General features: G+C 43.6%; 1 protein-coding gene across 1 annotated transcript in view; it reads left to right on the top strand.

The window, feature by feature from the left end:
• LOC114087287 (guanylate cyclase soluble subunit beta-2-like) overlaps positions 1-10,452 on the top strand; it is a 57,890-nt gene extending 47,438 nt beyond the window's left edge. The window contains exons 15-16 of the mRNA XM_071611745.1: positions 1,118-1,269; positions 10,319-10,452. Of these exons, the coding sequence (XP_071467846.1) occupies positions 1,118-1,269; positions 10,319-10,452 (286 nt within the window). The remainder of the gene's footprint in view (positions 1-1,117; positions 1,270-10,318) is intronic.
• Positions 10,453-24,966: the final 14,514 nt, after the last annotated feature.

Below are 24,966 nucleotides of genomic sequence, written 5' to 3'. Positions count from 1 at the left end.
TGGAGGAGATTCCTGTTTGCTCTTCCATGCTTCACTGGCTCACAGAAGACACTGTGCCAGACAGGATTGTTGAGCTTCCACTATGACATAGATTTTGCTCTCAAGGTCCATGTGGCTTAGTGGAGAGAACAGCAAGTTATAAAGCCCCATGGGCTTGGTTTTTTTTTTTTTTTCTTGTAAAGAAAGTTTTATTGACACACAGCCATGCTCTCTTATCACACACTGTCCATGGCTAATGTGATACAAAGACAGAGTTGAGATTATATGGTCCACAAAGCCTGAAATATCTACTATCTGATCTTTTATAGAAAAAGTTTACTGGCCCTTAGTCTAGGGGAAGAAGATAGAAAATTCACATTTCAATATTTAGAGTGGGACAAGTACAAAGATAAAGATAGGCTCAAAATAATACTTAGAAAGTCTAGAGTACTTCCAATCGTCCACACTGGATTCTAAAATCTTTTACGTATATTAATTCATTTAATTGCAACGACTCCATGAAAGTGTACTATTATTATTCTTATTTACAGATGAGAAAAAAATAAGGCATTAAAAAGCGCTAATAACTTGCCCCAGGTTTAGGTAGGTCAGGAGGGGAGGAACCTGGAAGCTTCCTGGCAGAGCTCAGGGCTCAGACTCCCCGCTCTTCAGCTACTCTATTCTCCTGCTTTGGGAATTCGAGCAGGTCATGGGAGCCCAGGGGAAGGAGCCTGACCCTGGAAAGAAAGGCTTCACGGGGGAGAAGATGCCACGCTGAATCTTGAACGAGGAGTTTCAGAGAGGGATCTAGCCAAAATCGGGGTACTGGGAGTGAAAACCAAGCAGTCCAGTAGAAATGGGGGGGCTGTGTGTGAGGAATGTGTGGGAGGAAGAACATTGTGGGAGGATCATCAGGGTTTGGGAGGGTTCCCTGTGCCCTCTCTTGCTCTTTGGCACCCGACTCAGAACACCCAACCTTGGTGCCTCCCTCTTCTCCCCACTGCCTTTGCCCCTCTGGAGGCCCTGACCAGTGGCTTGGATCCTCCTTCCTCCCTGCTGTGTGTGTCCTGGGTCCGGGACTCTCCTCTGGCACTATAGCCAACCTGTGGTCTTTGTTTTTCTTTTTCTTTCTGTGCAGAGCCCTGGAAAATCAAGGGTTTGAAATCATTGAGAGAGGTGAAATTGAAGTAAAAGGTAAAGGGAAAATGACCACATACTTTCTGATCCAGAACTTGAATGCCACAGAGGATGAGATCATGGGCAGACCTAAAACTCCACTTGATCACAAGAGTAAGCTCCAAGGTCTTGTCATTAGCATTGGGTATCTTTCTACTCTGCACTTCAGATGTGTCTGCAGTAGACTTGGTCTGAGAGTGGACACAGGTGGCTTCCACCACACTGCTGCCTTCGGGAGTGGAGCCTCCATCCTCCTGCCCTGCACACCCCTTTCTTGTATTCTGGACAGTCGGATACCCCTTGAGCTGGGCAATATAGACAGTGTTTACTGGGATCAATTGAGCCTTTGGTGTTGGGTTCTGCCTCAAGGCCTAAAGCCTTGCCTCTGGTTGGCTCCTGAATCTGAGAGAGGGGGAATGATCAGCACCCTTCTGCTCAGTTCAGTAGAGAGGACACAGAGTAAAACTTCCCTAGTTCTGACTCCTGGGTCATAAGAAGTTGGAAGCAGATTTCGCCATGACCTAGAGGGGTTTCCTATTCCTGGCGCCCTGCTCTCCTACAGCTGACGTTTCTGGAAGTGTCCAAACCTGAAGAGTTGTCCAGCCTAGTACAGGATAGGATTATAACAGCCATGGATTATTCAACAATCCATTTCTTGCTGCTCTAGTGTTGTAGGGACAAACGAGGCAAGGCACCAAAGAGAGCAGGAAACAGTTTTATTTGGCTGCAGCCAGGTTCAGAGGGCACAGCTTTTATCAATTATAATCAATTAATCCCCTGAACCCCGAATTCAGGGAGTTTCAGAGTTTTATACCCAGCATGTAAGGGGAAGGGCTCAGAAGTTCACAGTCTGTAGAAGTTCACATAAAAGCAGCTTTTTCTTTCACTGTTTTGGGCAAGTTAACTCTTCAAGGACAACACCTGAGAAGGGGAGAGCTGCTTCTCCCCTTTCTTTCCTCCCCCTGCCAGCTGTTACCATGGAGCCCATTTGTAACTTATCTTAAAAATGTAGACATCTCTGTGAAGCCTAGCTCAAGGCCAGAGGCCTTGTTTGCACATTTCTTCAAAGGACTATACTGGATATGTTTGTGAAAACTAGTAAGGGGGTGCTGGTACCTTCTCGGCCAGTGGCCAAGTAAACAGGGCGACATGAAAATAGGAAGTTTATCTACAATGGACTCTTTTGCTGACAGTCCTAAAATCAGCCATGGTGAAGAGGGCTTTCAGTGGAGAAAGGGGGTGCCACATCACTAGGAAAAAAGGGTGACCAGCATGCGCCTCCCTGGGACCCAGGGGTGCTACTGAACAGAACGTTCACACAGCTTGTGTTTTGATAAAATCAGACCCTTCACATGTAGCAAAATAAATATTTCAGGTAGAGATGAATGCTACAGAGAAAATAAATCTGAGTAGTGGAGAAGAGGGCCAACAAATTCTTCCTTGAGGCAGCCACACCTAAATTGAGACTAGGATTCAGGGAAAGAGCTGGCAGGTGGCAGCCTGGGGAATGGGGCTTCCAGAAACACTGAGCCCAGAGGCAGACAGGTTGGGCAAGCGCAATGGAGACCAGACCAGTGTATCTGGAGAGGGAGGGCTGGAGGAGGAAGGGAGCAGTAGGGGATGATGTCAGAGAGGTGGGTGGAGCCTCCAACAGTCTTGGCCTTGAGCCTCCTTATCCACATGCAGAATGTATGGGCACAAAATCTGGGGTGAGGTGCAGAGCTGCTGGGGCCTGGTGGGCACCTTCAAAGGAAGCAGATCACTGCTATTCCGATTCATATGTAGCTGCTCCATAAATCACTCAGAAGGTGATTTATGATTTATTAAGGTCTAAGAATTCCTTAAGCTCCATAAAGTTGAAGGAATTCCTTTCTTAGACAAAGGCTGCATGGTGCACAGGGGACCAACAGGGCTTGGTGGGGTTGGGCACGTTGCTTAGAGGGAAGAGGAACATCTCAGATGGTCCCGGATTTAATACCTCATCTAACCTTTGCTTTCCTAGACAAAACCCAACATCAATGGCTAGAAAAGGAAAAACAGAGGGCACCTGTATATCAAAGGGAAATTGGAAGGGTGGAAAAAGGGTATTTGTTGGGCAGCTATTCGGTGCTGGGCATTTCATTCACATTGTCACATTTGACCCAGTAATCACATGGACACAACGATCACATTACTAATCCCACGACAGAGGTAAGGTACTTAAAGTTCAGAAAGGCCATGTGATGCATATAAGGTCCCACAACTAGAACACGAAGAGGACCATGTGATCTTTAGGCTTGGTTTTCTTGGACAGACCGCGTCCGTGTGAGATGGCTTCAGTAATGGAGCAAAACAATTTCATAGTTTCCCGAGTGGCAGGCTGCTGCACTTGGACTTCTTGGCATCATGATGGCCCAGCCCCATTTCTCTCAGATTTCCCGTCACTGAGTGTGATGAGCAGGTGTGTTCATGTGAATCACTCTCGCACTGTAGGGGAATGATAAATTTTCAGGTATGTGCGAGAGGCTTGAAGCCAGGTAGGCCTTCGGTAGAAAGCTACCCAAATGCACATCTTTTCCCATCCTCCCCAGGCAATATGAGTTCGAGTTTCCCCCTGTGTGGGCTTCTTTCTTATCTCTCAGGGTTGACAGCAGATGTGGCACTTAGCCTTATAGGATTCGTGGCTCCTGCTCACAGAACCTACTTCTCACCCTAGTTCCAAGGCCAGTTCCCATGCATTTGCAGGCCTAGCTTTTCTCTGAGATAATGAAGGCTGCTAGAGGATCACAGCAACAGCCTCCACCCTCACCATTACCCTGTCCCCTGTCTGGACATCATTATGGGGAAGCCTTCCTATCAGTAGCCAAAGCCTGTGAGACTCCTAAAGTCAGGCTGTGGGATTTCACTGCCTTGGAGATCTGGTTGCTTTCCAGTCTCTCAGTAGTTGGTTGAACATTCAGGACTCACCTCATTGATGACATTGGCCACCCTCCTCGGCAGGTTGTCTGTCACCTGATTGCCAAACATGGTGGCTCTGCAGTTCTATGCCTTTCCATCTGACTTGACTCCTGGGTGTGGGTTGTAGTCAGTCCCCTGCCTCCTCCCTGCCTGCTGTGGTTACCATTGCCCCTGGCAAAATATCTAATGGGGACACCATGCAGATGTCTCTCGAGGGCCAGCTGAGGTCTGGTGCTCACCCCTTCTCTTGGCCTCCTTTTAAAAGTGGCCTTGTTGAATTCCTGCGGCACCCTCGGCCATAGCAGAAGGAGCAGTGGGCAGGATGGGAACCTCATTTGCACTTCCATGACACATTTTTCTTTCACTCCACTATGTATTGGGTGTTAGATGTGTCCATAGGGAGACCCCCTAGTGCAATTAAACAGGAATATTGAGCAGGAGAGAAACCAGTGTATGTTGACTCAGATATGTATGCAACCACCTTTCAGTATGGACTGAAAAATTGGCCTTCCAGCTGTCCCTCCTGGCAGACTCTTCTGGCATCTCATCAGGTCCCTGTTAATGTGTTTTTCAAATTTCAGTTTGCTTCAACTTTTCTCCTAACCGATTTTCCCGACGATTACGGTAATCGTTTCCAGGCTGACCTGCATACAGCACTTAGGCATGCAGCCCAAGCCCCTCTCTGGAAGTGACCCCTCCTTAGAAACCACAGTCAAGGGTGTTCACTTGTTGGGTTCGTGGCAAGTTAAGCCAGCTTAGGGGACTTCTTAAACCAGCTCCTAATTGTTCCTCGGGAGAACTTGTGTGGTGAGAGTCTCTCCTGAATTTCAGGTTTGGTGGTCTGCCTGCTAGAGGTTGCTGATTCCCTCTGAATTTGACTACTCTTCCAAACAGAAAGAACTTTCCCACCATTTTCAGTCCCCCTGATGGACTGAATTCTTGGATGGGCTTGTGGTCATTTAATTTGCCAGGCTCCCTGCCCCTTACTTTACAGAGTCCTGACTATTCAAGAGTCTTTCCAGACATGTCCAATTAGCTGGGGTCTAGCTGATGTGGATATAGCTGCTGAGGATGGCTGGGTCCCTGTGCTCAGTTCAGAAGCCTGTTGGCAGCTGTTGTGGGGCCTTCCTAAGCTTGGCTGTCAAACTGCACTCCCTTTTCCTACCTGGGATCAAGGAATGGCAGAGTTGTTTTTAACCTTGGACTTTCTAGAAATTGTGCTGTTAACTCAGGAAAGTTCCACAGAAGGAAGATACTGGGAGGTGAACATGGACTTTCACAAATAAGCAGGTTACTAATGGAGGAACCTAAGATTTTCAGGGTAAGGACCTATCCCTGGATAACACGGACTAGCATGTTTCATGAGAGCTGGTCCTCATGGGAGGTGTGTGAGCAGCAAAAGCGTTTCCAGAGCAACTGTGGATAGTGTGATGGTTAGGCTGCATCCCAGGGACGATTGGAGGGTTCAGAGTGGGGCCCGTGACTCTAGTTTGTCAAGCAGCTAATAGGGGATTCTGATGAGCCCCAGTGGGTTTGGGAACCTCCATCATGGTAGAAAGTGTTAGGTTGAAATCAGAATTCCGAAATCTATGTTCAGGTCTGCAGTGAGTCCTCCTAATTAACTTTTTTTTTTCTTATCCCAGAATGTCAGAAGGCCTGTTCATAGGGGTGGTTTGAGGAATATGAGATAGAACATATTGCCTAAAACTAAGATATCTGGACATGCTAACTGCTTGCTCACTTGGGGACCCTAACACTGAGAGTCCGTTCCGAAAAAAAAAAATGTAGGTCTTAGCACAAGACTGTACAGGGACTCTAGAAAAAGGCTTGCTGTACGTACACACGAGGAACTTCAGAGGAGGACAGAAGGATCTCCACACAGAGACATCAGAATTCCAGCCTCCCACAGAGCACCAGGCACCCACAGTGAGCAGGAGAGATGCTGGCTTCGGCAAGGACTGAGAAGAGCTCTCAGAGGAGGTGTAGGAGATGGTAGAAGTGGGCAAAGGCAAGAATCTGCTCTGGTTGCTGGAAAATGTGGGGTCTTCTGGAAGCTGGAGACATCGCCTCCACAGTGAGGTCTCTTTTGCCCAAGGATATAAACAGGAGGGAGCTGGAGATGATTCTGCAATAGCAAACCCTCTCAGCATTCTGGAGACACTATCACATCCTTTGTATCTCTAGCACAGAATGCCCTGGAAAGCTGAGACAGAAGCAGGTGGGAAGGCAGACAGGGGAGCCCATGCAGAGTAAAGGTCAGGCCAGGGCAGAGGTCCAGGAAAGCCAATAACAGGGCCTGTGCAGCCAAGTGCCAGGATGGGGTGCAGCTTCCCAGGGGGTGAAGCTGCAGTCCTTGAGGGTGACAAAGACCCAGCAGAGAATGATTTCAGGCTCAGCACAAACTTTTACCCCAGCCATGGAGACTTGGTGTTGAAATGAAGATATGATCTTCCATATATTATTATCTACCTAGGAGGTTAGAAACAGATGCAGGAAGGCAAAAAAAATTGATTTTATTCACAAATGTTAGAATTCCTACTTGTAAATATGTGTCGTTTCCTGTATGACTCACAGAGCCCTAGAAGTAACCAGGCAATAGTCCAAATCCCACCTCTCTTCTCCAAGACACCAACGTCTTCCAAAACTCCATGTTGTTCCCACTGCAGACCCTATAGCACCCCATCCCCCCAAACACTCTCAAGTTCAAAACTGACAATGTGGCTTATATCATGTCTGTTTCCCAAATGCAGAGGTGTCTTCTGCAGCCGTCATCTTCATTTAACCTGTTTTTAATTTATTTTGAATGGGTTTTGTTCTGCTTTGAATACTGAGCTGTGGGGTTTGCCTTTTGATTTGTATCAGAGAAGGACTATTTACCTATTAAAAAAATAGAAAAAGCAGATAAAAGAAAAGAAGGAAACAAAAGCACCTGTAATTCCATCACCCAGAAATACTACTAGAGATACTACTATTAAAAATCAGGTGCATATCTTCCCAGACTTGTGTGTATAGGTGTGTGTATAGTACATACATACTGTTATGTACTGTTTTGTAACTTTGCAGGTCATGGATTTCTTTCCTTTGAATATAAACACATTTTAAAACAAAGGAAGGAAGATGTATTTGACATGGTACCTTATTTCCGTGTAGCCTGTGCTATTACATACCCAGACCCATATTTATATGGCATCCAATGTAAATCCCAATTACCTTGTACACCTGCATATCTACAATCCATCTGTGATGACCCTGATATTCTGTAAGTCCTGAAGTTTCCTCTGAAATTTCCAAGAAAAAGTAATTTCATTTAATTTAGCTTTAGTGTTTGGATTATTCCAGGTGTCTAGATGTCAGTAATCCACAGAAGATGTACCTTAAAATTCCCAATTAGAAAATGTAACTAACCAGAATGCTACATTTCCTAATTGTGCACAATAATGAGCATTAAGTATAGCAAAATGATGGTACCAATAGGCCATCTTGGGAGCTGTGAGCATGGTCTTATGGGTGTGAAAGATGATAGATAAGAATTCATCTCAAGTAAACAAAGACATTTTTCCACCATCTGGGTTATGGAATTGAATTGAGGATGTCAAACATATGTGTGGAAAAATCCCAGAAAGTCTTGCAATTCTGAGCTGACCAAGTCTATTTGAATTGTCAGGTGGCATCTACTCAAATGGATCCAGTCACGTCTGGCCTGTACAGCTAGCAGCATGATGTCTCAGTTCAATTTCCCAACACTATCCTAGCCAGTTTTCTTTTTATTGGGGACCAGGGGATTTTTTCCTCAGGGAAAGAAAAGAGAAGGAAGAAAATGAGTTTAAGGGAAATGGGAGTAGAAATGGAGGAGGTGGACAATCAAAGTTAAGCTACTAGCAAGAAAATGAAAAAAATGGGCAAGAGAGAAAAAAATGTGTTATGGACAGAAGAGATGAATCAATGATGAAAAACAAAGTTCAAAAATTTTCACAAGGAAAAATCAGAAAAAAACCATGAAAAGCTATTGAATAAGAGAGGAAATAAGAGTACTATGAAGTGTTATTTCCTAGCATCAAATGTACTTATAAAATCTTTGTGAGACTTTGAGCCAGAAAATAGAGTATTCACGTTGTTTCAGAAGACTCATGGTAGTCTCTGGAAGCAGAGCTGGTCACCGACAGTCAAAGGAAGTTGCCTTTGCTGAATTCCCTCTATTTTTAGCAACTCCAACCCCCTTTAGCTCCATTTTTCTTTTAATTAGAATAATACTCCCTTACGGTAGCATTTCCAAGATACCCAGCATATTTTGTGATCAAGATACTGTTCTGTGGAGATTTTGCTCACAGATTCTTATATAACAAGTCTGTAAATTGAGTGAGACATGGATGTGATGTTTAATATTCTTGAACATTTGGAGAAACCAAGGTATAGAGGGATGTTAGATGGGGACATCCAGTTGCCCTTCTAGACTGACATGTGGTGATGGATGAGGAGGCACACGGCCAAGTGTTCTCAGTCAGTGGAAAAAAAATGATACTTCCCTCTGTAATCAACTCCATTCTCCCTTATTTGCTACAAAACTGAAACAAACGTGAACTCAAAGCTTTCAAACACACTATGCTCTGTCATTTAATGGCAGGTTTCCAGTTTTGAAAAATTTAATGCCTTTTAAAATTATAATAATGCCTCACATTTCAAAGAAATGTAATACTATAATAAATTCTATAATTAAAAATGAAAGGCATAAGGAATAATAAAATTTGTAGAGAATTAGCAAGGAAGTACAACAACTTCATATCTGAATAAGTAACACTTTCCAAAGAGCATAAAGTGTGACTGCACATGATTTGATCTTTATATGTGTGTGTGCGGGGGGGGTGGGGTGGGGGCGGACAGACATGGAGAATATGGTATAGCTATCAGATGAACCTGTAACTAAAGATATCTGTATTTAACCAACTCCAGTTTGTCCAGACCCTATAAAGATGCCACACTTGAGAATTTTATGGACCTGGTTCCTGGTCATCTTAGCTCCAATTTGTGCATGAGCTAAATACTCCTATGACTCATTTCCCAGAGTTGCTCCAGGGATGTTGTTCTAGGTGACTCAGGAACTCCCCTCTTACCTTCTTGGTTCCAGGGTCCTTTCCCCAGTTTTCACCTCTTCCTGGGCCTAAGACTGAGGGGAGTCTGGAAACTGATTGGTCCAGTAGCCTAAAGTTTTCCCTGTATATCATCATTTATATTCATTAGTGACTGCTCATTAGCAAATGGAGCTCCTCTCAGTCTAACTGTTTGGGCTGAAGGCTACCATTACTCTTAGGATCTTGATGCAAAATCCATCATTGACCCAAGGTTCAAAAGAAGCCTGAACTGCATCAGCCCCTAAGGTGAAGGAAGCCCATCATTCATGTGGGGAGGGAGAGCTGAAGAGGGAAGCCCCTCCTGACTGCATGCTTTATGGAACAGTAGGTGTTCATGAACCTGGGATCTATCATGGGCGCCTCTCTGAACTTGAGAGTCTCTGGAAAAATGATTAGTGTCAGAAAAGGAAATGCGGATGATATATGGCTCTAAGATCTCGGATTCTGGCTTTCCAGAAAAAACTGCAGGGGGAGCAGGAGGGGATAGAGACAGGTCCTGTGGCCGGCCTCCCTCTCCATCGCTCTCTGATCCTGACCCCTCCCTCCCCAAGGCAGTTGCTTTCCTGGGCTTCCTCCTTGGGCTCCCTTGCATACTTAGGAAGACTAATTGGCATCTGGAATGGGTACCCTGTGTGGCCGTTCTGCTAATTACTTGATATCAGTCATCTAATGTAATTATTGGTTCCCATTTACAGATGAGGAAAAATGAGACCCAGAGAGATTAAGTAACTTGTTCACTGTCACAGGGTGGTAAGTTGCTTGCCACCAGCACGTGGCACCAGGTATGAACCTCAGTCTGTGGGACATGGTAGCCCAGAACTTACAGATGATCCCAGTCTGGGGAGAATGGAGACTTGGTGCTATTATGTAGCTTTTGCAGAAGTAAAGATTTGAGGTGTGACAAGATGGTATCGTGGAGCACAAGAGAAATGGTAGAGTCACAGGATGCAAGACATTGTCCTGCCAGAGATCTTGCAGAGGCAGGAAAGTAGCGTAAAGCGTACCCATCCTGGTGGAGGTGAAGGCTCAGATGGAGTCCCTGGCGGGAGGTCAACGTGACATTTGATTGACTTGCTCACCCTTCTGGGGTTTTTTTGCAGGCTCTGATGTAGCCACACCCGCCTGGAGTCTGGGGACAAGGCAGGACTCCGTGGAGGCCACTGACCGACAGTCACCTTCAGATCCCACCAAGACTAGCGACTCGGTGCCGTCTGGTTTCTGTGTCTTGTTGTAACAGAGGAGATAGGAGCCCTGGAGATTAATTTCCCCTTTAGTTGTAAGGTGACAAAGAACAGTAACTTGGCGTCCCAGCTCAAAATTTCTTAAGTAGCATCTTCCTCATCGTCCCTTTGAGAAGACAAGTCTAGAAATGAAACAGGATTCTGACAAGTCTGCAGAACATGCAGACGTTGTTAGCTGAGAGCCAGCTCTCAACGCTGAGAGCGGGCTGCTTGTTCTGTGCACAGTAAGCGCCACTGTGGGCTTGGTCTGTTTGCTTCCGACAGGAGCCAGGGGCGCAGGCTCTCAGCCAGGGCTCTCCAGCAGGAGCTCTGGGGCTGACTTCAGAGGACACCTTGACCTTGGAGGCTCACTGTGTGCAATGCTTTGCTTTAAGGGGTGATCAGAGGGAGAGGAGAAAGGAAGGAGGCAGGGAAAGGAGGAGAAGGGGGAGTCGAGGAAAGAGACCCAGATGCTGCAGTTTAGAAATCACTGTCATAGTGGAGATGTGAAAGGCGCCCAGCCAGGGGTTGTGAAAGGAAATCAATTTCATTCCCAGCCCTGGGAAATATGCAAAGCCATAGAACAAAAGCTGCATTCCCCAGAGATTTTGTGAAAGGAAAATGGAAGAGAAAATGTGAAGATCACTGAAAAGGCTGAGTTGGGAAAGATACAGAAACAAGTGGGGTGCAGCCTGACCGCAGGGCCCCCGCCAGCCGGCTGCTCTGGATAGAGCTGCCTGCAGCAGAGGAGAGCCAGCAATGTCCTCAGAGCCTCCCCTCTGGCTCCAGGGCTGGGGAGACAGAGTTGTCTGTGGGCTACTTGTCTGCATTTGTGATGATGAGAAAAACATTTTTTGGACCTAGGTAATAAAAGAAAATCTAAGGGCACATGAGCTTGTTGTGACTCCTTCTTGCTCACCCCAAGAGGCATTGACTATCTTTCTGCATCTCCCAGGAGGGCCTGGGCAAGACCTGACACTGATCCCAGCCAATCTCAGGAGCAGGAGAAGAAGGCAAGGTGACAAGAGCTAAAATTCTTGCTCTGAATTTTCTAGGTGGCAACCAGGTCTTGTGTCTAGAAATAGACAGGTGTGGCCCATAGTCCAGCAGGGCAGAGCAAATTCGGGTTACAATAAATGGAGAGGGCAGTGTCATGAGATCTGTTCTTAAAACTCAGGATCTATATCCTTCAACGATGAATAGATAAAGAAAACGTGGTGTATATATACACAATGGAATATTACTTAGCCATAAAGAATAACTGGAGACTATTTTGCTAAGTATAATAAGCCAGTCCCCCAAATCAAAGGCTGAATGTTCTCTCTGATATGTGGATGCTAATCCACAACAAGGAAGAATTAATCAGACATAGCTTTCCTAGCCTTGTATTTGAATACACCACCACAAGAATAGATCCTGATTAGAATAAATCATGTTCCATGTATGTATAATATGGCAAAAGACACTCTACTGTCATGTGTATCTAAAAAAGAATAAATAAAAAAGGGAGAGAGGTCTGCTCTTGCCAGCTCCACCACTTCATGCCTTGTGTTTCAGTTTTCACAGGTGTAAGATGGGGTTCGTGACTGCTGCCTTGCTTACCTCACAGTGTTTTTGTGAGGATTCAGTGAAATATAAGAGCACAGGGATAATAGCAATACTCACACTAATAGTAACTAGTAACACTAATTGAGCATCAACTGTGTGCCCTGCATGCATGATGTTTCATGTTTGGCTCCCGGCAAAACTCTATGAGATAGCTCATCTAGTCCCAACTGGGAGGATGAGGAAATGGGAACTCGGGAAGATTCAGCAGATTGAGATGACAGTGCTGGTGAAGAGCCAAAGCAGGATGCCCTGTGCTCAGAGGGACTACAACATCAAGAGAGGCAGGACAGCCTGAAGGTATGGACCCAGGAGCCAGATGGAGTTTTAATCCCGGCTCTACCACTTACCAACTGTGTGACTTTGGCAGAGTTGCTTAACATCCCTGTGCCTTGGCATCCCTTTTGCAACATGGGGATGATCAGAAGATCTGCCCCACAGGGTTGTCATGCAGATTACATGAAATATACACAAGGTACTTAGATGAGTTACTGACACATCATAAACCCTCTCTAAATACCAGCATTTTAAAGTTTTTAAACATGCTTCTATTTAGCAATGGATCTCCCTGCCCAAATGAGGGAAAGAAAGAGGGAACTCAAAACTCTTACTTCCCTTATATGTTTTCCTTCAAAACCCCTAGCTCAGGGGTGAGTGAGAATCCCACCTAGAACAAAGAGTCCTGTTAGGTGGTGGCATTGCTGGGCAGAGGGAGAGCAAAGCAATTATTTGGTAGTGGGGTTCCTTTGGGTTTATTTTTGAATAGGAAAAAAGCCAGAGCTGGTGGTCTCAACTCTCAGCAGGTAGCTTGTTTGCTTCCAGGGCTCCGAGAATATGGCAGTTCTGATGCTCAGTTATACCTAAAACTGCCAAGGTGGGTGAAGCAGGTGTCCTAATCCTGGCTGAAAATGGAGAGGATTTTTGCTTAATGTTTATTAGGATTTAAATAATCATTTATAGATGCAAATGAATGACGATATCTCCCTGCATTTGGTATCACCCTGGAGTGTGCTATTTATTCGGTTAAGTAAATCCTGCTGGAGACAAATTTCAGGTACTCTGGAAACCGAGTCCAGTGCTCCCAGAGCCCTGGTACTCCCCAGAGCACTTGCCTTCTTTCTTGGATCAGCCTCTCAGGAGGGAGACCTCATGAGCCCTCTGTACCCACGCCCGCTGCATAAACACCATTAGCTTATGGGATGCTGGCACCTCTGCGCACATCTACAAATGTTATGCTCTAACACCAGCATCTGGTGGTCTTTCTGATGACCATCCACTGAATGTTGGGCTGTCACTCAAAATCACAGACTTATTGACGAGCAGTGAGTGCTTTGTTAGGCAGGGTGGGCAGTGTGACTCCAGGGGGAGCCCCTCCCAGGCTCAGAACATCCAAGAAGGGGAGCCCTCCCGTGCCTACTACCTGCGAGGCTCACTTTTGTCCTGGGACCCTCCTCACCCTGGACCCTCCAACTTCTTCCGCCTCAGGGCACCTCTCTGGGGACACGGCATATCCAAGCTGATCTGCAGGCCAAAGACTGACAACTTGCATGCCTCTAGCAGAGGGAAGTGGACACTTTCATTGGGAAGAACTTGAAGACCCTGTCCACCGTCCCTCCCCAGTGGGGGACAGACGGGGCTTCTCAGCCAGCCCCTGCCCTCCTGGCGACCTCTTGCACACCAAGCCCTCTGGAAGACTCTGGGGTCATGGAGGAAAGTTCATGGCTGACATGATGTGTGGGCCCTTGCCTGCTACCTCCGCTCTCCCGTGTGGCGTTTTCCTTTGGGGACATCTGAAGCATCCTTGAAGGCTCCAGCCTGGCGTCTCCCCCCTCCTTGGGGCTGCGACTTACTCATTCTCTACAGCCAGCTGGTCTCCCCTTCTTTTTTCACCTTTTCTCTCTTTCCCAACTTTCCTTCAGCTCAAGTTGTGTGTGAGAGGAAGAAGGAGAATCACTGGTGGCTGAGGAATGAGATCATTTCTCTCCCCTCTGGGCCGGCTCCCTGTTTGCTCAATGGGGTGACACCAGCTCGCTCTGCAGAGAGCCATCTGGCTCCACCAGACTCACGCTGATGCTAATCTCTGGGTTCTTTTTCTTTCTTTCTTTTGTTTTGTTTTGTTTTTGTTTGTTTGTTCCTGAGACACACTGCATCTGCAGCTGTAAATTCAGACCTGGTCCCTGTGAAGGCGGGTGTTCATTTGGCCTAAGTGTCTGTTCCCCCATTATGCCCCCCCATCCCACCACCAGTCCCCACTTCTCTCTTGTAGGTGTCAGGAAGCCATTGTTACCATCCGTGGGTCTATGTGGTTTTAATGTCAGGGCTGCACTTTCAAATGGAAATCAGGCAATTATGTGCCACATGGAGAAATCTGACAGATGCAGAGGTTTTACACCACTGGTCATGTCTCAGGGACAAAGGCACCCGGTGTTCCCAAGGGACCGTTAAATAAATAGAATATGTTTCAAGAGCCGTGGAAAAATTCAGGAATAATTAACTGTGTGATGAGAGTTCATAGATCCTGTGGCTATTCAACTTCAAAATGTGATAATGATATGTCAACCAGCCACTTAGCTCATCCTGGTAAAGCCGGCATTAGGAAAACATTACAATGTGCATTGAAACAGAGGCAGCGGCGGCTCTGGGCATCTGCTTTCTGGGCTCCAAATACAAACTGTCAGAGGATTTCCCCCTGACAGGGGCCCCACCAGGTGTGAGGATAGGAGGGATGCTAGCAGGTACTGGATGGAGTGCCTCACGTCTATATTTGGTGCTCTCGTTAGTGATCTGTATAGATTAGTGGTCGCTACTACCCCTGGTGATATATCCCCACGGGCTACTTATTTCTGGTGCTGGGTTGGAGCCCAGGACCTCATGCATGCTAGGCAAGCTCGGTCACTGAGCCATACCCCAGCCCTTCACTGTGACTACTATTAATTGACACTCTTAGGTGTCAAGTGCCCAGCTAAGTGCTCTCCACACTGGCCTTCGGCAGTCCTGTGAGAGTGGAGTAGGTAATTATTATCCACATTTCACAGGGAAAAAAACTGAGGCTCTGGGGTAAATGGAAGAACTGACCTTCAGACCTAGCCCTGTTCAACTCTGGCCTTGGCTCTCGACCACTGGCTGGAGCCCCCTCTGATGTTCCATCGGAGAGTAGGAAGAAAGACACCTACTGACTTGCACACCCTTTTTGAAGCACCTCATGTCCGACACAGATCACCACAGTGAACTAAACAGGAGAAACCCTAAAGAAAAGTTCAAACGTTTTCCCTAAATTACCCAAATTTTTGTTTAAAAATTGGTTAGTTTGGAGCCTGAATCATACTATAAGATCCATTCCTTAATGTTTCCAAAACTGAGTTTAAATTTTACCCAAAACCAAAGTGTCCCCAACTACTGGTGGTTGCTCTCTTGTGTCATGGAGGAAATTCGCAGGGAGCAGACAATTTCTGTTTGGATTTCAGCAGCCCCTGAGGTTCGCCACTGTCTCCGACTTGGGCTTCACCAAAGCTGAGGCCAGTTAGAATTGAGGGGAAAAAAAAAAGGAAGACACTGTATCTCTCAGAGAAAGTATTTTTTAAACTGAGCATATAATAAAATAGGTTTATAGGAATCTGTAATCTTTTCTCAGATCAAGAAGTGTGATTTTAAAAGTTCACCAGGCCCCTTTGTAGAGTGAATGCATTAGTCAAACAAAGTTAAATGTACCAGGAGCAAAAGATCTACTCATTTGCTAGGGACAAACAAACAAATCATACCTACAATACCCTCCCATGAGACTTACTTTATCTTATCAACGGCAGAGAAACATTTGAGGAGATTAACACCTTTTACAACATCAGATTTGTCTTACTTTAGGGAAAAAAATAGTTTCTAGTTAGGAAGGAATTTGCTTTACTTTTTAAAATCTCTACTGAATGCGTTGGCTTGACAATATTTGTATAATAAGCTTGCATTGTGAATTTTAAAGTATGATTAAAGTGTCCTTCTAGGGCTCAGAAAATGATACCCCCAAAATACTGTGCATTGGTATCCTGATTATTTTAAATTAAAAGCAGATGCTTTTCTCTGAAGTGACCTTATCTTCTTAAAGAGGAGACAATTAAAGAAGAACACCATTGCCTTCAATCTTCTTTCTGAAATTTCATTAATCAAGGAAGATTAAAATCCTATCACAGAAAAAGAGACCAAATCAACTACCACACCTACAGCACAGAGGAACTTTGTCCCAGGGCATTGTCTATTTTGGGGACACACAATCTCCCCTAAAAATGATTCACCCCATCCCTCTATAATAGCCTACAGTGCCCCAGTTTCCTTTGGCCTGGGAAGAGGGTATTTAAGCTTCAACCATCTGGCCTTTCTTTGAGTCTCATATTTTATGTGGCTCATGCACATGTTAATAAATTTGTAGGCCTTTTCTCCTATTAATCGGTTTATTGTCATTTTATTTCCACTGACTCAATTATTGAACTTTTGGAGGGCAAGTCTGAACTTCCCTTCCTTCTCAATAAATCCCTTTATTAAAAAGGATCGAAAAGATCAGTGACACAAGAGATCGGTCAAGAACACATTGGTTTGAAAATATTAGTATAATAAGCTTGCATTGCAAATTTTAAAATATTACTAAAGTGTCCTGTGAGGGCTTAGGTCACTCATGGATCACTGGGGGGCTTAGGAAAGAAACAGGAACATCATCATGTGGCCTCTTGTTGCCCAGATGAGACCACTTTTGTCCCACAGCTACTCACTGCCAAAGATGAAGAGAGAACAAATTGGAGAGAAGAAAATTGGAAAACCAATTTCTAAAATGATCGAACATTTAAAAATCAGGAAGAACTAAAATTGAAATCAATAGTCCTCAAATTATATAACTAATGTCATTCAGTTGGTTAATGGCCATGATCAATTATTAGCATACCATATCTCTCCACAAATAACTTTGTTTAGTATCTTCATTACAAGTTCTTTACACATCAAAAGATAATTAAATTTTTTTTTGTTTCAATTTTTTCAAAAAATATTTTTAAGTGAGCATTTGATTTAAAAATCATTTTACAGAGCCATCTCTAACCCTTTTCTGGATTTAAAAAATCACTGTTTTGAAGTTCAAACTGTACAACTGCAGGGAGATGACTTATTAATTCTACAAAACCCAAGGTGACAACTAATTTGTCTGTGATTAATAAAGATCAGAAACTCACACACACACACACACACACACACGTAATAATTTGTCACTTAAACTTCTTGAGTATAAGAAATCATTTAGAAAATCATCCAAAAGTTTTTTGACCAACAAGTAATGATATTAAAATTTTTAAAATTTTTGATTAATTTTTTCCCTTTTTTCTTTGGCACATTTATTTGAAAATACTATTTTAATGATCTTGTAGTTGTGATGTTTTCCAGTGTGAATGTGATTTACAAAATCAAAACTTATCCAGCTCTTCAAGAGTGTGTGTGTGTGTGTGTGTGTGTGTGTGTATTTTAATAGTAACCAGCCTCTTGAGTAATATAAGTATTTTGACTATATAGGTGATTGTATGTGCATATCACCATGAAACCTCAGCATCTTAAGAAAAGTAAAGCATATGTCTGCAAGAGAGGGTCCAGATAAATCATTAGTTTTGCCACAGAGCAGGAAAGGTTTCCATTCGCCATTCCAATAAAAAGCATATCAAACCCATACCTGGTCATGGGCATTGTGAACTCTGAAAAACCGTTCCTTTTATTAGAAGAATAAAATCAGTCAGTAGACAGCACATATAAAAACACACATGGGATTTTGCAGAATGTACCCTTCACATCCTGAGAACATCATTTCAGAGTATCACAGTCATGGAAGTGAGTCACAGGGCTTAGATGGATTCCAGTGGAGAAATGGTAGAAAGCCTCTGATTTAGATTAAAAGTGAACAGTGGAGCTAGAATCATGAATAATATTATTTTTCTTCTTCATGTTTCTCTGTGATGGTTTTTCAACATGATGCAGAAATGAGTAGCACTGGAGCCAAACCACGGGGTATACAGTTTGGCTCTGCAGCTCTTTGGCTTCTGCAAACCATTTTCTACCTTTGGCCCCTCAGTGTTATCCCTGTATCAGGGAAAACAACATAGTTTCAAAAAGTTGTGATTATCAGTGAGGTAATGCTGGCAAAGCACTGGGTGCCTTGCACATATAACAGCAATAAATCCTTATGACGTCCATGTCTGCATAGAAGTAGAAAAAGTAGACATTCTCAATCTCACTGAAGTTGGTGCAACTTTCCAATGCCACATTGCCTGATCACATGGTACATGTGAGCACTCCCCTCTCATTTCTTCTCTGCAGTGTTTTCCATTCAATGCACGCATCGCAACCTGAAATTATTTTGTTTATGTACTTGCATCTGCCACCATGGCTGATTTTTAAGCTACCAGTGGTTTAACAAATGGCTTGCAAAACCCTTGAATATTTAATAAATAGATTTCATGAGACAGCACACCACTGGCTGATCTTCTGTTTTGACACTTTCAACATTTTAAATTGCATGTTAAATGGTAATTTTGATTTGACAATAAAGGGACATAAACTCCTTTCCATACCCTCAGGCAAACACAAATATGGCAATTAATTTACAGGCCATATTACCAGTGGGGCTATTAGCTGTAACTAAACATATGACCAAATGGACCGTTTTCTAAGCTAATTTTTATTACTCTGGTTGCAAAATGTAAGATTCCTTGGAAACCAATGAAATTGTAAAAACAGGACCCAGCATTACTTCTCCAAATAATTTCATCACCCTGAGGAAATGAGCAAGTTGGAGAATCTTTGAGTTTTTTAAGATGCAAATATTTTCTTTATTCAATTCATTTTAAAAGATGAAAAGATTAAAAAGGCACATATTAAGTGTTATCACTCCTACCCTCATCCCTATTCGCCATTGTTCACTAGCAATAATAATTTTTATTGATTTGCTCATATTTTCATTTTGAAAATAGAAGACATACATAGGTATTCTTATTCCCCATTTCTACTTTTCTTACTCAAAAGATATAGTGATTACCCCTTTATCCATGACAGATACATTTCAAGATCCTCAGCGGATGCCTGAACCATGGCTAGTACAGACACTTATGCATACTTTGATTTTTCCTATATATACATACCTTTTCACTTAAAATAAGCATTCACAGCTTCTCTTTGGCATATCTGAATTGACATCATGATCCTTTCAGGCTGTTATTAAGTAAAATAAGGGCTACTTGAACACAAGCATTGTGATACTGCAAGAGTAGACATGATAACTAAAATGACTACTAAGTGACTAATGGGTGGGTAGTGTATATAGCATGGATACACTAGACAAGAGAGTGATTCATGTCCCTGGCAGGACAGGGCAGAATGGTGAGATATTTTATTGGGCTACTCAGAATAGCATGGAGTTTAAAATTTATAATCTGCAGGACGCAATGGCGTATGCCTGTAATCCCAGAGGCTCAGAGGCTGAGACAGGAGGATTGCAAGTTCAAAGCCAGCCTCAGCAACCAAGTGAGACCCTGTCTCAAAATAAAATATTAAAAAGGAGTGGAGATGTTGCTCAGTGGTTAATCACCCCTGGGTGCAATCCCTGGTACCAAATAAAAAAAAAAATTAGAAGCTATTTAATTCTGAAATTTTTCCATTGAATAATTTTTTAAATTTATTTTTTTTGTTGTTGATGGACCTTTATTCATTTATCTATGTGTGGTGCTAAGAATCGAACGCAGTGCCTCACACATGCTATGCAAGCACTCTACCACTCAGCCAACACCCCAGGCCCTCTATTTAATATTTTTGAACCACAATTGACTCTGGGTAACTGAAGCCGAGGAATGAGAAACTATAGGATGGGAGGGGGCGGCTCCCTTACTTGATTGTTTGTACTGTTCTTCACTCAACTGTTTTCATTTAATAATAAAGTCTCACTTTCTCCATGTTAGTGTGTAGAAATCTTCCTTATTCTTTTTTTTCAACTGTGTATTTTTGCATTCTATGCTACAAGAAATATGGCTTCCAATTCTTAGCTCCTCTTCTTTGACAGGTAGGTTCTAGTTCCCCTAGTTCCCCTCCCTTGAGTGTGCACCAACCTTAGTGGTTAGTTCAACCTCCAGAATCCAGTGCGAGTGAGAGGCTGTGCCAGTTCAGGCACAAGGAGTGGCTGCTTCCTCCTCCTGCCACTGGGCACACTTGCTCATGGTGCAGCAAGGTGTTAGGAAAGAAGTCTGACCCCTGACACCATCGTTTCATGAGGAAGCCCAAGCTAGCCATGTTTAAATAGTCAATGTGGAGAGAGATGGTCAGTCAGTTCCGAACTGATTCAGCCCTGCCCGCTCACACAGCTCTGTGCTTTCCTTATCATCCTTTCCTCCCTCACACCTTTAATTGCATGCTTATTTCTTTGATGGCTTACTTTTTCTCCCATGTCTACTCTGCAACCTCACTAGTTCCAATCTCATCTCTTGCCTTTCTATTGCTTCCACGGACTCCTACACCTCTGCTTTGTGCTCAAGCATTGTAGAGGTCACAGTGTCATTAAATAATGCGTGTTTGCAGTTAAATACTCCATTTTCAACTGCTTTCTGGCCATATTTTATCTACCATTTTTCCTGAATTTTTCCTTCTTTAATGTCTTGCATCTTTGAAACAAATTGAGTTGGCGCTTTTTGATTTCTCACTTTTGAGGCAGACAAGGTTTGGAGTGGGGATGGGTAGATATTTGCAGGAGCACATCTAGGAATTTTCTTTGTGAACCAAGTTTTGCAAGTGAGTTTTCGGTCTATTTCTCCCTTATCAGTACAGAGGGGAAGCTATGGAGTTCTGCAAAAGCAATGTCTCTTCTTTTCTTGCTGGCACGGAGATAGAAACTTCCCTGCAAATGTGGTATGTACATGTAACTTTTTTTTTTTTAACACCATCAAACTAAATAACAGAGTGAGATTCTCCAAAGATTCATAAGTTTATTTGGGAGTGCATTGCAATGGGAACACACATGTCGCTGTAAACTACTTGCACACTCAAGGAGGTAGGGGCTAGAGGAGATTTGTATTAGCAAAAAGAAAGAAAGTCAAGTAAGCTGCTTCGATACAGCAGCCAAAGGACTTGGAGACTTGAGGCAGAAGTTGGCATTAGCTTTGGCGATTGCTGATCCCACCATTCGCTTTTTTGTTTTTTTAATTTTTTTAAAATATTTTTTTAGTTGTATGGACACAATATCTTTCTTTCTTTATTTTTATATGGTGCTGAGGATCAAACCCAGTGCCTCACACATGCGTGGCAAGTGCTCTACTACTGAGCTACCGCCCCAGCCCCCACTATTCGTTTTTGTGGAAATCAGTGTTGTGGATATCATAGTAGGTGCTGAGTATTTCATATACATTTTATATAATGTTTTAATATGCATTTCACATATATTTTGTACATTTATACATATATATATATATATATATATATATATATATATATATATATATATATAAAGAACTTGGCTTCAGCTTATTGGTGGAGGTGCCATTCTTGGACCAGTATTCTGTCAAGGACGTTTTATATGGATTGCTGCAGTCTTAAAGAATATTAAAGATAAATTCTGTTACAGAAATCTGTGTAGACATGCGAGGCGTGCAAAACATGGGGTGTGTATAGAATGTGCAAGAATTTCTCGTGGGGATTTTAGAACGTCCTTGACATAGTCATTATCTCAGACAGGCAGGCAGGAACTCTCCTCCTTCATTTCCCGGCTCCAGTTTTGTCTGGGTCCAACAAAAATGATTTCATCTTGGTGTCAGCAATATTTATATCCCATCATCTCTGCTTTTCATGATGGAATTGGGCGCTGGGGAGTTCTTGCTACCCTGGCTGGTATGCTGCTCTCTCTGGTGTAAACATGAGGCTTAGAATCAGCTCCTTGCCTCCCCGCTCCCTGTTTACAAGTGTGCATTTGCTGACATGGTGTGATTCTGCAGCCACGTGATCTCTCTTCTTCTGTCTCCTCAATGCTCCCTGCTTTGTGTTTCTAGTTGTTGTTTATGGTTTTTAACTGCCTCCTAGTTTTGCCAAAAATGAAATTTTTATTTTCATTTCATCTTTAAAAAATCTCAAGGAAGAGAAGGGGAAGGACAGACTTCCCACATCCATTTCCAAACAGAAACATGGGTGTGAACATTTTTAAATTTCAATGTGCATAGTCTAAAGGGCTGGAGGCAGCTAATTTCAAAAATCTTGTATAGGAAAACAATATGGGATTCACCTTCCAGAGCATATGGATATTTTGGATGGATTTACAGTGTTTGAGGTACTGTCTTTGCCTATCACTTGAGCAACTATCTAATTCCTCTGGACCTCATTTTCCCATTGCATGGGTTTAATGAGAGGATTGCTAAAGACTTAAGGTAAAGTGGACAACCCCAGGTTTAACTCCAAGAGATGAATCCCTGGTGGTGGAATTTAGGCTTGGAATTCTTGGCTCCGGGAGAAGTTAAGGGCCTTGGAATAGAAAGAGAAGTAACTTGAATTGAGCAATTACTATGTGCCTGGCTCTGTCCATATTCTTGGAAGATAGGGGTTATTATGAGCTCCATTTTAGGATCAAAGAAAATGGCTCTAAGAGTGTATTAGTTAGCTTTTCATTGCTCTGATGGAAACACCTGACAAGAATAACTTAGATGAGGAACAGTTTACTTTGGCTCCCAGTTTCAGAGACCTCAGTCCATGGTCAGCTGACTCTGTTGCTGTAAGCCATAGGTGAGGCAGAACATCCCAGCAGAAGGGTGCAGTGGAGGAAAGTTGCTCTACTCTGGTGGCCAGGAAGCAGAGAGAGAGGGTGGAGCCAGGAGTACAGGCCAAGGGCACGCCCCCAGTGACCTAACTTCCTCTAGCCGCACCTCACCTACCTAGAATTACCACCCAGTTAGTCCATTCAAAGTGGGATGGGCTGATTAGGTTCTGGCTCTCATAATCTAATCATTTCTCCTTCTGCATTAACACAGGGAGTTTTGGGGAGACATCTCATGTGCAAAGAGATTAAAGGACTTACTCAAGATGGCAGAGCCAGAATTGAAATCCTGGCCTTTCTGGGTCTGGAGCCAAGAGTTCTTTCCCAGAGGGACATGCAGAGGTGTGCAGTCCCCTCCTGCCTGAAATCCACCAGCAGTGTTCATGTTTCCAGCCACCACTGCCTTTGCCCCCCTGCCTTCCACCCATCTTCATGACAATTATTTTAACACCAGGCTTTCTAATACTCAACATATCAATTTAGCCTCTGATCATGGGTCGAGCTATTGTCTTTGCTTATCACTTGAGCAACTCATCTAATTCCTCTGGACCTCGTTTTCCCATTGCATGGGTTTAATGAGAGGATTGCAAAAGACTTAAGGCAAAGTGGACAACCCAAGGTTTAACTCCAAGAGATGAATCCCTGGTGGTGGAATTTAGACTTGGAATTCTTGGCTTGGGGAGAAGTTAAGGGTCTTGGAATAGAAAGAGGAGAAGTAATTAAGAGGACTGGATCACTCTGTTACGACTTCCTGGTAATCAGATCCAGGCTGTGCTAAGGGTGACTGCATTCAGCCTGCTCAGGGCAGCGCTCTGGAAACCACACTCCAAATAGGAGGATATTTATTTACTAAAACTTTAATAATATAATTGCAGTCAAACTATTTTTCATTTTTAAAATAGACCGCATTGATACCTTTGAAGAGCCAAGGAATCTTTACCCATATCATTTCCTTGAAACAAACAAACAAACAAAAACACCCATGGGTACTTTTGTTCACTTAAAAAAAAATAAGGTGTTAAAATTTACCACTTGTCATGCTCAGTAATGAAGCCAACACAACTAGCCTTTCTATTAAAAAAAAAATAGTAAAAAAGCATGCCAAAAATACATTGCTTGGAAATTCTTTTTACCTTTTGAACTTCCTTGGCCCTTATAAACCTGTCAGCAAAGGAAAGTGGGGGCCACTCTGCTATAGTCATAAACAACGCCACCCTTTTTATGAGTCTTTATTCATTGGAAAGGTACACATGTGAAAGCGTTAACTGAGAAAATAAATGAGCAGCAAAATGATTAGTTTGCATTTAGTGATAAGCTGACCCTGGTCCCCTTGTTAACAAAGGCCAAAACTTGATCGGCTTGGGAAGCTGACGCCTATCTTCTCTCCTGGGTAAAAGAAGTCTCCTGACTTTGCACTTGTCCTGCCTGGACTTGTCCAACCCCAGAGCCCCATATAATTGCTGCCCTACCAGGGTGTGTCCCTGCTGGCCTCTTTGCCAGCTCTTGTAGTTCTAACCCAATTTAAATTGGAATTTTCATGGTACCTTTAGACTCCAGCACCAGGTAGAGAAAAGGTGAAAATAAATCCCATTGAGATTCTCTAAACCCAAGTAGCCAAGGAGGCCTCCTGTCTGAATTCTCAGTGCTTCTGACTCTGAGGGACAGGAAGGCGGGATGTGAACAGACTGTTCCTTCCCTTCCCTTCCTTGGCCTTGTCTAGGTGGCACCTCCCATGGGCTCCAGCCTAGGTCCACCCTCTCCATGGAGCTCTGCCTGTTGACACCCAGCAACTCTGGCAGATGAATGGATTCACCTTCACTGGTAGAGAGGGCTTCCCCTTTAGAGTAGATGACATGCATCCTTGTCATGACAACCAGCCATCACCAAATATTCAAAATAAATCAACCAACTTCATTTTATATGAAAGTGAAGTGTGTATTTTCCAAGTCAACTGATAATGGCCAACTGATAATGTAGACGATTGGTCATTGTTAAAAACAATCCTCGGCTGAAGAGGTCTGTTCTATACCACAGTGATGTCCTTGAGTGTGACTTTGAGCTTGTCCCAGCTCCAGTCTTCTTAGGCACTTGAGGAACAGGGTGCCTGCTTACTGACTGTGAACTAGGT

This window comes from Marmota flaviventris, chromosome 4 (genome assembly GCF_047511675.1).
Source record: "Marmota flaviventris isolate mMarFla1 chromosome 4, mMarFla1.hap1, whole genome shotgun sequence".
NCBI lineage: Eukaryota > Metazoa > Chordata > Mammalia > Rodentia > Sciuridae > Marmota > Marmota flaviventris.
The sequence above is the reverse complement of the archived record's forward strand: the minus strand, read 5'-3'. Positions and strand labels throughout refer to the sequence as shown.